This window comes from Sarcophilus harrisii, chromosome 5 (genome assembly GCF_902635505.1).
Source record: "Sarcophilus harrisii chromosome 5, mSarHar1.11, whole genome shotgun sequence".
Classification (NCBI taxonomy): Eukaryota; Metazoa; Chordata; class Mammalia; order Dasyuromorphia; family Dasyuridae; genus Sarcophilus; species Sarcophilus harrisii.
The window spans coordinates 74631045-74644720 of NC_045430.1; the positions used below are offsets into that span (position 1 = coordinate 74631045).

At 37.4% G+C, this 13676-nt stretch overlaps 1 protein-coding gene across 1 annotated transcript in view; it reads left to right on the forward strand.

Moving 5' to 3' along the window:
• The first annotated feature begins 240 nt into the window (after positions 1-240).
• The window catches only part of GNS (glucosamine (N-acetyl)-6-sulfatase), a 29231-nt gene continuing 15795 nt past the window's right edge, over positions 241-13676 (forward strand). The window contains exons 1-9 of the mRNA XM_031940895.1: positions 241-1040; positions 3535-3594; positions 5338-5544; positions 6714-6779; positions 7320-7418; positions 10446-10613; positions 11452-11534; positions 12393-12511; positions 13455-13558. Coding sequence (XP_031796755.1) covers positions 840-1040; positions 3535-3594; positions 5338-5544; positions 6714-6779; positions 7320-7418; positions 10446-10613; positions 11452-11534; positions 12393-12511; positions 13455-13558 — 1107 coding nt within the window. The 5' untranslated portion in view covers positions 241-839. The remainder of the gene's footprint in view (positions 1041-3534; positions 3595-5337; positions 5545-6713; positions 6780-7319; positions 7419-10445; positions 10614-11451; positions 11535-12392; positions 12512-13454; positions 13559-13676) is intronic.

Consider the following 13676-nt stretch of genomic DNA (forward strand, 5'->3'; position numbering starts at 1 on the left):
CCTCTCTTGGCCTCATTTTCAGTCTGTCTCTCTCCCTTAGCTCCGCTTTCAATCCCCTCCCTCCAACCACTATTCTATTTCACTTTCATGCTCCTCCCACTCCCTCTCTTAGCCTCATTTTCAGTCTGTCTCTCTCCCTTAGCTCCGCTTTCAATCTCCTCCCTCCAACCACTATTCTATTTCACTTTCATGCTCCTCCACTCCCTCTCTTAGCCTCATTTTCAGTCTCTCTCCCTTAGCTCCGCTTTCAATCCCCTCCCTCCAACCACTATTCTATTTCACTTTCATGCTCCTCCCACTCCCTCTCTTAGCCTCATTTTCAGACTGTCTCTCTCCCTTAGCTCCGCTTTCAATCCCCTCCCTCCAACCACTATTCTATTTCACTTTCATGCTCCTCCCACTCCCTCTCTTAGCCTCATTTTCAGACTGTCTCTCTCCCTTAGCTCCGCTTTCAATCTCCTCCCTCCAACCACTATTCTATTTCACTTTCATGCTCCTCCCACTCCCTCTCTTAGCCTCATTTTCAGTTTTTCTCTTTCTTGGCCTTCTCAGCCGCACTTGCAGACCGTCTCTACCTGCCGCTTCCCTCCTCGGTGGCGCAGGCGCGGGCGCAGGCGCTCTTCCCCCCGCGAGCACGCGCCCCGCCGGTCACATGACAGTCCCGCGGTCCCGCCTCCCACGCTTCACGTGACCACGCTAGGGGAGAAAACGCCTGCTCCGAGCCTCCTCTCGGAGCTGCGCGTCTCTCTGCTGGCTGTCCCCCTTGCCCAAGCCCCGAGTCCGCCCCTGATCTCCTCCGCCTCGCCCCCCGCCACACTCGGCTCCCTGCGGACCCGGAGATGCCGCTCCGGGCCGTCCCCGCGTCAGGGCGCCCCCGGCGGGGCGGCGTTCTCCGGAGCCCGACCGCGCCGGGGCTGCGGCTGCTGCTGCTGGGCGCGTGTCTGTGCGCCTGGCCCCGGGGCTCGGAGGCGGCAGGCGCCCGCCGGCCCAATGTGGTCCTGATTCTCACCGACGACCAGGATGACCTGCTTGGCGGCATGGTAACTTCCCTCCCCCGCTTCCGGGGCTCCCCGAACTTCCCGGACCCGGAGGAGGAGGGGGGGGGGGGTTGCTTCGCCGGCGCGCGCGGCGGCGGAGAAGCCGCCCCGCCCTCTCCCCTCCTAGGCCCTTCTCGAGCCCCAGGGGCCTCCGGGGACCAGTCTCCCTCTGCCGCGGGGGCTTGGCTGCACATCTCCCCGGGGGGCCGAAGGAGTCATTAGAAGAGCCCACTGGAGCAGGTGCCGTCGGACCACAGCTGTGCTTTTGCTTTGGTTTTTAAGAAACTTCTCCTTTTCTCATCGGTCACAGTCTGGGTGCTCTCACCCTGTTTCCTCCAAGTCTGTGTCAGATGTTTAAAAATTAAGGAAGTTTGGCTAGAATGAGTCGCCCTGAGAACCCGCGGGATGTAGCAGAAATAATAACTAGTCCTCAAAGACGTAGTAAATGTCTGAGGTGTTGTGTGGGCATGCCTCCATCTCCGCTCCGGTTTCCTCATAGTGCAAACCACCTGGGGCGGTTGTGGGGGTGAGATGACGTCATATCTGTAAAGGGGGCTCTGTTAGAGCTCAAACCCACGTCCTCCCGACCCTAATCAGGCCGCCTCACCACCTACTGCGGTCCCCCTCCTCGTACAGCAAAAGCGAATTACTCGCTCTTCCTGAGAGCTTAGGGAGGGTGGACCCGGCCCGGCGTTCTCATTAATGATTTTGAAAGCTCCTTTATTTCACAGAATGCTTTTTGCTCCATTATAGTCATGGCATTTTAAACCTTTAGAGGTCGTCCATCCTGATATTAAATGAAGATTTAACGATTAAAAAAAAATAAAAGTACAGAAAAATGGTAAATTGCTCAAAGTCCCAGAGGTAGGGTTGGCACCCAGTACTCTTACTAAGCATAGAGTATTGCATCTCGGAGTTTGAAGAGACCTGGCAGGCCTGCTAATAAAAAACCTGCACTTAAGCCTTGAACGAGAATCTCCCCTAAAACTTCACTTTTGGCCTTTACTTGAAGTCCAAACCATTCCTCTTTGGGCTATCTTTAATTGTGAATCTGTGCTTCTACTGGTTGCACCTGCTACTCCAGGTTTTACCCTCGGGACCTAGCAGAATTAGTCTAATCCCTTTTATATACTTAAAAGACGTCCACCATCTACTCCCTAAATCTTAAGTTAATTCCCAGTTCCTTTAACTGACTTACATCACCATCTTGGTGATTCTCCTTTCTGGTTTCCTCTTATTTATTTTCTATTCTGGGTCTATGAAAAAAAAATTATAGACTACATAACTTCTTTGTTCATGTTAAAAATATTTTATGTCATATTTGGTTTTGCTGTAGTTGTAGTAGTCATCTACTCTGTGATCTCTTGCTTTTCTTGCCCTCACCTCGCAAAGCAAGACCTGACCTTTAACTAGAAAACAACTTCTTTCATGCCCCTTCCCCCCTGCCCATTTGAAACCTGGATTGGTTTGGGTTTTGTTTTTGTTTTTGAGGACTACTTTTGCTTATTCTTCAGATTCCACTGATAGTTGTCATTGTAGTTCTCTACTCAGTAAACTGAGTGTATTTTTTCTCACAGTTATTAGGACCAAATAAGATTTGAATGTGAAAGAGATTTGTAAACTGTTGCAATTTTGAAGAATTTATTATATGTAATATAATGGCTTCTTAAAACTAAAATTTAACTCTGTTGACTTCTTTTGCATTTGTAAGAGGTAAACTTACTGGTTGTCCCTACTAGCCTCAACAGTGCATAGTACTTTGCTTGTTGGGGGTTTTCCACAGATTTTTAGTCATATCATTAGAAAGCAGGAATAGTTACTACAGTATTGTACTGTACTACAGTAGTTCTAGTTATTACTAGATTGCCGAAGAAGTGTCAGTGTAGTCAGATTATAATTTCACAGCAGTAATTCTCATTTGTTGTAGTTTACTTTGCTGTACTCTGTATTGTCACTTTTGACAATACTACCTTAATGTCACTTTGTATCACATTTTGTTTCTTTGCTATCTACTAAGCAAGAGAATTATATAGTATAAATACCCTAGTCATCTCCTAAGCATAATTCCAGTGCCCTTTTTTCTTTATACTACAGTCAAAATTAATATAAATATAAATTCAGATCAAGGAGTTCACTGATAATGGGGTCAGCAAGTACACCTTGTTTCCCGATAGTGAATGGTGGGAATTGTATAGAAACATCAAAACTACTGGCACTGCAGAATGGGACAGTTGTTGCCAACAAAGCTTGACTTTTTCACATGTTTTTAGCAGTTCTACTTCACTCGATGCGATCTGGACCATAACCAATCCCACTTAAATAACATTTTTCCAGAATTCTGTGATTCTCATAGTTATTTACATATGATATAAAAACAAAACAATGGATACAAAAAGAACAGAGCATCAAACCTCAAAGATACAATTTTATAGAACTTTTTTTACATTTAATTGCTGGTGTTCATAGCCTCTTTTAATTAATAACTTTTCTCTTACAGACTCCACTAAAGAAAACCAAGGCCCTCATTGCAGACATGGGAATGAGTTTCTCTAGTGCTGTAAGTTTTTAAGCTAATTTTCTTTTTTTCTTTTGAACTAAAACGTTCAAAAGAAGACTTACTGAATTGTGCTATCATTAGGAGAAAATACTTTGAACTTAGAGTATCCTGTCTTAGTCATGAGTTGAATTTTGTCAGTAGTTTAGAATAAAAAGTTTTCCCTAAGGGAGAAAACTATACCCAGTGCAAATTAAATGTTGACTCTAGTTGTTGTGAAAATCTTAACTAAATTTGAATTTGTTACAATGCAACATTTTTGTTACTTGATCTACTCATGCTCTTAAACTTACTTTTCCCCTTCTCCTACCCTCTCTCCTTCCCTTTCTTTAAAACAAAATATAATCCTAGGCCTTTTGTGGTCTATATTCAACTGTACTACATTCTTGGGCAGCTGGCATCTCTAAATCAGCTTCTTGACTGCCTCAAATGAAAACTGTTCCACTAGAAAACTTTTAATCTGGGGGCAGCTAGGTGACACAGTGGATAGAACACCAGCCCTGAAGTCAGGAGGATCTGAGTTCAAATTTGGCCTCAGATACTTAACACCTCCTAGCTGTGTGACCCTGGACAAGTCACTTAACCTAAATTGTCTTAGCAAAAAGAAAAGTAAACTATTAATCTGGCAGTTTTTATGAGTGTTTTCATTGTATCTTGTATCATTGCATCAGCAAAAAACAAAAAAACCCAAACCACATGGAGACCATTTCTAAAAACAATGCTTACTTCTTATGAGGTCAATGTAAATTGAGGGAGAAAAAACCCAAACAGGAAAAATATCACAACTACTAAGTGAAAGATTTTCTTTTTCCAAACCAAAAGATAAGTCAACTAATTTGACATAGAAGTAGCTAGACTACTTGTTTACTAAGACCCGAGAAAAGCTATGATTATAATATATGTGAATACAAGATATAATAAAAACCACTCATAAAAACTGCCAGATTAATAGTTCACTTTTCTTTTTGCTAAGGCAATTTAGGTTAAGTGACTTGTCTAGGGTCACACAGCTAGGAAGTGTCTGAGGCCAAATTTGAACTCGGATCCTCCCGACTTCAGGGCTGGTGCTCTATCCACTGCGCCACCTAGCTGCCCCTTCCATGTGGTTTTAAAATATATATTATCATCCTAATCGTATTAACACTTCAGTTTTCCAAGAGCTAGATCTAGAAGTAGAGAAACCAACTAGTCTATATTCTTTTATTCTGATTAATATGCATATCTTGGGGGATGGAGAAGTGTTGATGTCCCTTAAGTGAGTATTTAGAAGGAAATTTTTAATAAAAGAAATCTGGGGTCTCCATATAAGTCTGGGAGCTAAATCTTAATTTTGCATGGAAAAAAAAAATTGTAATCAATGCAAGGATGTGCATAATTTCTAGTTTGCCTATAAATGTTTCATGTTCTATTCTAAATGAGTTATAAGTTCCATGAGGATAAGATGCTTTCTTTTTTTTCTTAGTTTCCATTAGATCCTGCATAGATCTATAGTAGTCTGATTTTTTTTCTTTTGCTATAACATTATTACAATTTCATGGGCAGTAATAGAAAACTTAGTGAAAGAATTGTCTCCCTTAGTTTTCCTGAGCTTAGAAATTAGTTGGATTCTGAAGTATCTTATTACTAACATAGGTATTTTTAAAAATATAATACATTAATATTTGTCTTTCTCTTCTGTTGTTAAAAAATATTGCAAATTCAGAATGAAATCTTCCTGCTGTGACATTTTTTCCATTCTCTTTGTAGTATGTTCCAAGTCCCCTTTGCTGCCCCAGCAGAGCCAGCATTCTTACAGGGAAGTACCCACATAATCATCATGTTGTTAACAACACGTTGGAAGGAAACTGTAGCAGTAAGTTATGGCAGAAGATTCAAGAACCATATACCTTCCCAGCAATCCTCAGGTCCATGTGTGGTTATCAGACCTTTTTTGCTGGGAAGTACTTGAATGAGGTATGAAACATCAGTATATTGTCATAGGATGTACTATGATCTCCAGAGTTTTTGGTGTCCAACCCTTTGGTGTTTTTGTTTTTAACAAGCACTTACCTGTTTTTCATAGAAACTTAGGATCTGGTAAATACTTTCTTTTTAGTTGCTTCTGTTTCTTTATATATGTCTTAAGACTTTTTTTTCTTTTTTTAAACTCAAAACGCCTGATTCTGAAGTAATTCCTGAACACCTTTCCTTTTTCTCTCACCCTCCACAGATTTTAATGAGTGTATATCTATTAGTTATCTCAATCTCTTCCTTCCTTCTCTTCACTTCCATTGCCCTTTTTTACCCCATGCATATATACTGTAGGATTCTATTATATTTAACTTATTCTAAACTGTAAAATTAACTTCAGCTAGCTAGATCATGTTTTTCCAAAAATCTGTACCAAAGGTAAGCATATGACAACCTAGTCATTCAGGCTTTTGAAAATTAAACTACTAACAGACTTTCTGTACTAAATTAATCCTAGTTTGAAAAGTGTCACATTTTCCTGTAATTTGACATGGCTTTCAAGGCACTTTTGAAATATTTTCTTCATCATAACACAATCTCAGAATTGTTGGCATTAAATTCAGGCTTTGCCTTTTAATCCAAGACTGTGGGATATGGAAAAGTATGGATATCTCTGGAAGTACACTTTGTAACAAAGAACAAAGTCACAAATGGAGTAAGGGAGAAAGAAAGGCATTCCTTTACCCATCCTAATTATAAGTGACCCATGTTATATAAGACAGAAATTTAAAGAATTTAAACTTTTAAGTTGCAAAGATTTTCATTGTCATACAAAAGCCTGTCTTACATGAGCACTATTTAAAACTTGTCAAATAAGATTTGTCATTCTATCAGTTTTACTTAAGAGCTGACCACAAAAAAATGAATTATACCTTCAGATCAGTCTAATTAGGAACAACTGAAGTAGTGACTATTTGTCCATGTATCTGAATGATAGGCTCCCCACTTAGCCTTTACATGGCTATACAGAATAAGTTATATTGATGTTGTTTGAAATAGATTTATATTTTCTTTGGCTACTCATTTACAATCCTTTTATTTTATTTCTTGTAGCTATTCATAACTGAGGTTGGTTTTTTTTTGTTTGTTTGTTTTGTTTTTTTTTGTTTTAGTATGGAGCCCTGGATGCTGGAGGAGTAGAACATGTGCCTCCAGGATGGAGTTATTGGTATGCATTGGTAAGTAACTCGATTAATCACAATCCTGAATTACCCTTTAAAGAGAAAACACTCCCAACATATCCTTTAAGAAATTTTGCTTTGTGTTCATACTTTTCTAGATTTATTTTTACTTGGTTGTGGCATAGGCTGACTTTTTATATGATTGAATTACCTCTTTGCTTTCCCTTTTCTTAATTATATTTCCTTTCTAATCTTCCTGTTTATTCCCTAGTCCTTCCAAAAATCTTTTTCTTTTTTCATTGAATTTTGAATAATTTGGGATGTTTTTCTTTCTTTTTTTTTTCCTGAGGTAATTGGGGTTAAGTGACTTGCCCAGGGTCACACAGCTAGGAAGTATGGATTTATTTCTTTTAAATCTTTAAAAGAACTCCAAATTTCCACTAAGCTTATAAATCATAATTTTAAAAATATGTGTATAGGATTGTCTTGGGTAACTGCCTTTTCTTTTTACTTAGTAATAATGGAATCCAGCCTAGTTTCAGAAGGCTTTCAATTTCTTTGCAAATCTCACAACAATCTTTTTTAACCCTTTCACAGGAGAAGAATTCTAAGTACTACAATTATACTCTTTCAGTCAATGGGAAGGCACGGAAGCATGGTGAAAACTACAGTCTGGATTACCTGACAGATGTGCTGGTGAGGCACTCTACTTATTTCCTATTGTGGCTTTTTTTCCATGATTCATAACTCTTAACCTTTGACCTTTGTTGTTAATTTAGAATGAATAATGCTTAACTATAATAATTTGTTCTAATGTAAAACCAAAGCTTCTAGAAGAAATTTAAAAATCATAACTCAGTATTTTAATATCTAAAGTGTATAAAGGGCTTTCTATACAAGCCAGAATTGTTGCATTCAGAATTCTAGTTCTGAATCCTTTTTTAAATTAAGAAAAATTTATTTTGATACAGCAGCCCCTCCACATAAAACACTTAAGCAAAACCACTTGGTAACAATGGTGATGGTTTCCATTTTTGTAACATACTGACTGCTAAAAAGGATGGTGTATAACAGTGACTTGCATATGAACTTTATCTAAATTACCTTCTTAGGGGAAGTATTTAATCCTTTTGCATCACCTAGTAAATCTTGCCATGTTTCCTTAAATTCTTCATAGTCATTACTTCTTACACACTAATTGTTGACATCTGTGAGGGATGAATTTGACCAATCCATGAAACTTTTTTGAATAAAGTTAACTTTCTTCACAAGGCATTAAAATAAGTCCTTCAGAGGTACTTAATTTTTTTTTTTTTTTTTTTTTTGTGGCATTGATCCTTTCTAATAATGCTTTTAAACTTTAAAATAATATATAAGACAGAATAAGCCAAACGATTGAAATTGTCATCAAAATATTTAAACTGGGGCAACTAGGTAGTGTAGTGGATAGAGCACCAGCCCTGAAGTCAGGAAAGGCCTGAGTTCAAAAATCTGGTCTCAGACACTTAACACTTCCTAGCTGTGTGACCCTGGGCAAGTCACTTAACCCCAGTTGGCTCAGCAAAAAAAAAAAAAAAATTAAACTAGTTTTAGGGGCACCCTTGGGATCTATGAATTCCAGGTTAACTCCTGATATAGTTGCCTGGTTTTTGTTTTTGTTTTTAACTTTTTATTCTAGTACTATATCACCCTCAATTTTTTCATATGCTTTTGTTACTCTCCAGATTTCATCAGAAGGATACTACTAAGTAATGATTTTGTACAGGGGACCATAACAGCTCATTAAACTACTATTATTTATACTTAGGTTTTTTAAAATTTAATTGATGAAGGGAGTTAACAAAGGTGAAATCATAGATTACCATGGACTCCTCAGTACATTAAAAGTCTAGTCCAGTGATCCACTATATTTGAGATTCTCTTCTAACTGATCCTAAAAACAACTATGAAATGTTTTCAATTTTTCCTATCCCTAGAATCATCTTGATAGTGGAGAGAAAAAAGATGAGGGAAACTTTGGACAGTATTGCATTGTAGGGAACTTGGAAAGAAGTTAACTAGTTAGTAATTTATTTTCTAAGTATTCAAGTTATTTTGTCTTCACAATAACACAAATGACTATGATCACACAAATTAAATCTCTACAAGTTATTTCTTTGTGTGGGTGAAGTCAAATAAGTTGTTAATTAGTACTGATTGTAATTTTGGAATGTGTTTTTATTTATTTTTTTAATATAGACAAATTGCAGTAATGACTTTATTGACCTTTTTCTTTTCCTGAATTGACGAAATATGCTCAGAGGTACATTAATAAAAGAATGATAGATGCAGTTCCTTTCCCTTTAACCTTGTTTATGATCAGGAACAGTAACTTAAAGTCAATAAAGAAGGAAGTGAAGTGATTTTTTTTTTTTTTTGTCATGTGATTGACAGAACATATGCTTGTGTGTCAGAACCTGGAAAATTTGAAACATCTGTTTCATTTTGTAAAAATGGAGACTTTAGAAAGGGGAAGGATTACTATTTTATTTCAAAGTTAATTTTTTTAATTGGATATATAAATATATCATTCTCACCCTCAAAAACTTTGACATAAGCCTCCTTCTTTCCATACTACTGAATCAGTTTTCATGAATTCAATTAATATCTCTTTGCTGACTTTCAGTTCCTGCCCAGAGTTCCCTGCCAAGTTCTAGTCCCCCATCTTATGGACATTTTCAGTTGGATGACCCCTAGGCATTTCAAACTCAAGATGCCCAAAACCTAAGTTAACTTTTCTGCAAAATTCAACCTTTCTTCTTAACTTGCTTTATTACTGTTTAGAGTACTATTCATATAGGTAGCCATCCTCTCTTCCTCCATTCTTCCTTTTCTTCCATATCCAGTTCCTTGGCAAGTCTTGCCAATTGTACTGCCATAACTTCTCACATCTTTCAACTTCTATGGAAGTCCACCACTTTCTTTCAGGCCCTTAACACCTCTTTCTTAACCATTGTAGTGGCCTCCTAATCAATCTCCCTCCTTCAAGTCTCTTCCCTCTCAGATTCATCATACAGTCACCAAAGTGATATTCCTTAAATATAAGTCTGACCTTGGTTATTCCTGGTCCAAAAACTGTATACTATTGTCTCTTTCTATACATACATACATACGTGTGTGTGAGAGAGAGAGAATGAGAATGAATATGAATATATATGCACGTACACACTTTTTACTCTGGCTCTAGTTTGCCTTTCCAACCTGATTACACGTTAATTTTTTGCACATTACAACTATATCAGGCAACTTACTGTTTGCCACAAACGATGCTCTCTCTCCATGTCTATAATATTTTATATTTCAATCTTTTTGAATTCCTGGTTTTTCTCAAAACTCAATTCACAGCCACCTATGTAGCCTACCAAAACTACCCTGTATTCATTTTATTGTATGTTTAGATATTTATATTGCTTCTTGTGATGAATGGAAATTCCTAGAAGGTAGGAACTAATTTCATCTTGATCTTTATATGTCCAACACTTAGCAAAGTTCCTGACATAGATTAGGTACTTAATAAGTACTTGTTGATTCATTGTATTCGCAGTATACTTATCTCCAGATGGTAAACTAGCTAGAAGTAGAGTCTTGGAATATCTACAATCTCTGAATTCTTCTAGTACCATTCATTCTATGCGTATTTAATTGATGATTAATCTGAGAGATGTTACATTTTGTGTTTTTCAGGCTAATGTCTCTTTAGATTTCCTGGACTACAAGTCAAACTCTGAGCCTTTCTTCATGATGATTTCTACTCCAGCACCTCATTCTCCTTGGATTGCTGCTCCCCAATATCAAAAGAGCTTCCAAAATGTCAGTGCGCCAAGAAATAGTAATTTTAACATTCATGGAAAGGTAAGGTCTATGTAGGTCTTTACTTAAAACCCTATTCTTGGATGAACGATGGTTGTAGTATTCTTATTAACCTGGTTGTTTTTCTTTTAGGCTTAGAAGATTAGGATTACTAACTGTCTGTTAGTATATCTTTGATTCAGAAGCATAGGTCAGGGCTTTGGTAAATATATCTTTTATAAGAGTATTCCATGAGTAAGCTAAACTACCCACTTTTCTCTAGTAAGACAAAGTGCCTTGATCTTCACTCATGTTATCAGTGCTAATGATTATTCAATCTGCTACTAATAAGCTAGTTTTATTCTTGGAGGCTTATGACTGTTGGCTAACTGGCTGGTATGAGGTATATCCAGAAGAAAAAAAGTAGACAAAAGAGAGTGTCTGGTGAGGAGTCTTCCTTTATTGCTATTTACTTCCTTAAATAGTAAGATGGCCAAGGTGATGCCTACATCCAAAAAAGGAAATTTAGGTATCCAATTTAGCAAACTTGCTGGCACTTTAATTCTTAACTTTTTATAAAGTAAGGGATCATGACTATAAATAAAGAGAAAGCTAAGAGAAAGCCATGATAAATAAAAACTGAATTTCAGTTATTTTGTCTCAGTAATTTTTCACTGAAAATTTTTTTCCACTCAGAATCATAAAATTAGTATGAAAAAAAATTGCTCATTCTTGAATGAAAAATGAAAATAAAGATAATCCTGGAGCAATCACCAAAATGATTTTGAATGGAGTATTCAAGGGGTTTATTACTGTGACTAAAATGCAAAAGTTGTTGACATTTCCTCTCTGCTGCTGTTTGTATTTCTTTGGTGTTGACTTTTTTTTTTCTTAATTTTAGAACAAGCATTGGCTAATTAGGCAAGCCAAGACCCCAATGACTAATTCTTCAATACAGTTTTTAGATGAAGCATTTAGGAAAAGGTAGGCATTTCCTTCTTTCTCTCTACCATGGTGGTGTTTCAGGAGCTCCCAAAACATTTAATTCCTATATATTAGTCACTGCAGCCTCTCTGGGTAGGGCAGATGGCCATGATGCAGTCAGGATGTCTCAGAAAAGAGCCATTGTTCAGACAGTTGACTATTTTAACCCATACTTGGACCCACCAGATATATTGCAGAATTGGTAGACCGTGTGATGTATTAATGGTCGATTTTAAGACTTCTGGGTCAACAGTAGTATCCTATAACCATATAGTCCTTGGTTTGAAGGAAAACCTGTTAAGAAACTGAAGTGGCCTGAGTAAAGGCAAGTTTATTTTCAGGATAAAATGTTTACCCTTAAGGATTTTGAATTTTTTAATTAATACTCTAGCCAAAAACAAAACGGGATGAATGTAAAGAATGCTGTTTAATCTCAAGAATGTTTTAGAATATAGTATGATATAACAAAATGAGATTGTAATTATTTTTATATTAATCTGTATTTATTAAATTGCTGTCTAATCTTCCTTATAACTCTCCCCTCTTCCTTCTCAGAAATAGTCTAAAATGATGCCATGTCATTTAAAATAAAGGCCTGTTTTTAAATTTAGTCAATACTCAAGGACAGTTAGGTGGTGCCATGGATAGAGCACCAACCCTGAAGTCAGGAGAACCTGAGTTCAAATCTGGCCTCAGACATTTAACACCTCCTAGCTGTGTGACCCTGGGCAAGTCACTTAACACCAATTATCTTAGCAAAAAAAAAAATGTTGATACTCAAATTTAGTTAAGAAATATTGATACTTTTAAATCACTAGTGACTAAAAATGTCATCTCATTAATTATCTTCACATTTAGATGGCAGACTCTGCTGTCAGTTGATGACCTGGTAGAGAAATTGATAAGAAGGCTGGATTTTCATGGGGAGCTAAATAACACCTTCATTTTTTATACATCAGACAATGGCTATCACACAGGTAAGGGACTGGTTTGGGGTCTCTCAAATTGTGTTTCTGTAATCATTGGTTAGGTCAAATATCAAAAGCTAAGGAAGCCTACCTCACCTTTAAAAGTGGGGAAAAAAGGTACACAAAATGAAATAAAAAATGAGTCAATTGTACTAAGTGCAACAGCACCTCCGAAAAAGAAGGGATCTTTGTGATAGTAGTCAAGAAAAGCTTTGTAGAGCTTGAAGAGGACATTCGGATGGATAGGCTTTAGAGGGCCTAGGGAAAGAAAGCATATTAAGAGGAACATCAGGAGACAAAGGTTCCTTGACAGATTCCTGTAAAGCTTTAGTTGACTCTCTGAAATAAGAAAGTTTTGATACTAAAACAGCAGCAAGAATCATCTTTACCTTTCCTTCTTGCCATCCCTTTCTCTACTTGAACTTTTAGATAGACAACGGGGAAAGAAAGAAGACTGACCCAGCTAAAACATTTCTATTCATACAACTAATGTCTGAATTTTTTTCTGCTCTTGTCATTCATATAAGACAGATCTGTTAGGATGGTTAAAGAAGATGGCCATCCTGTGGGTCTAAGATTTAAGATGTTAGTGGTTTACATTTTATTAACTGCACTCCACCCGATTTCCTCACCTGCAAAATGGGCCTGATGATAGCACCTTCCTCTTAAGGTTGTTGTGGAGATCAAATGAAGTGATAATTGTAAAACACTACCTAGCCTCCAACAAGTAGTATATAAATGCTATAATTGTGGTGAATGTGCTATAAAAAATGCAGAGCAAAAATTGATCTTGTCATTTTAATGAGAAAACCCAAATTCAGTTTACCTTTTATATAAATTGCTTTCTATATTGAATAGATAAAATAAGAGATTGTTTCTCTTCTAGAATGAAATCAAGTGCAACTTGATTGGAGAAGGGGTATCCATCTTCACATGTGTTTCTTTATTTCAGGGCAGTTCTCCTTGCCTATTGATAAACGGCAGCTGTATGAATTTGATATCAAAGTTCCATTGCTGGTTCGAGGGCCTGGGATCAAAGCAAATCAGACAAATCAGGTGAGATGATGAGCCTCACCAAAGGCTTATTTCACACAAATGGATAGTATGAAGTAGATTTATCTTAGGGCCCGAGTTGCACAATGTTCATGAATTTATACTGAATGGCATAAATCTT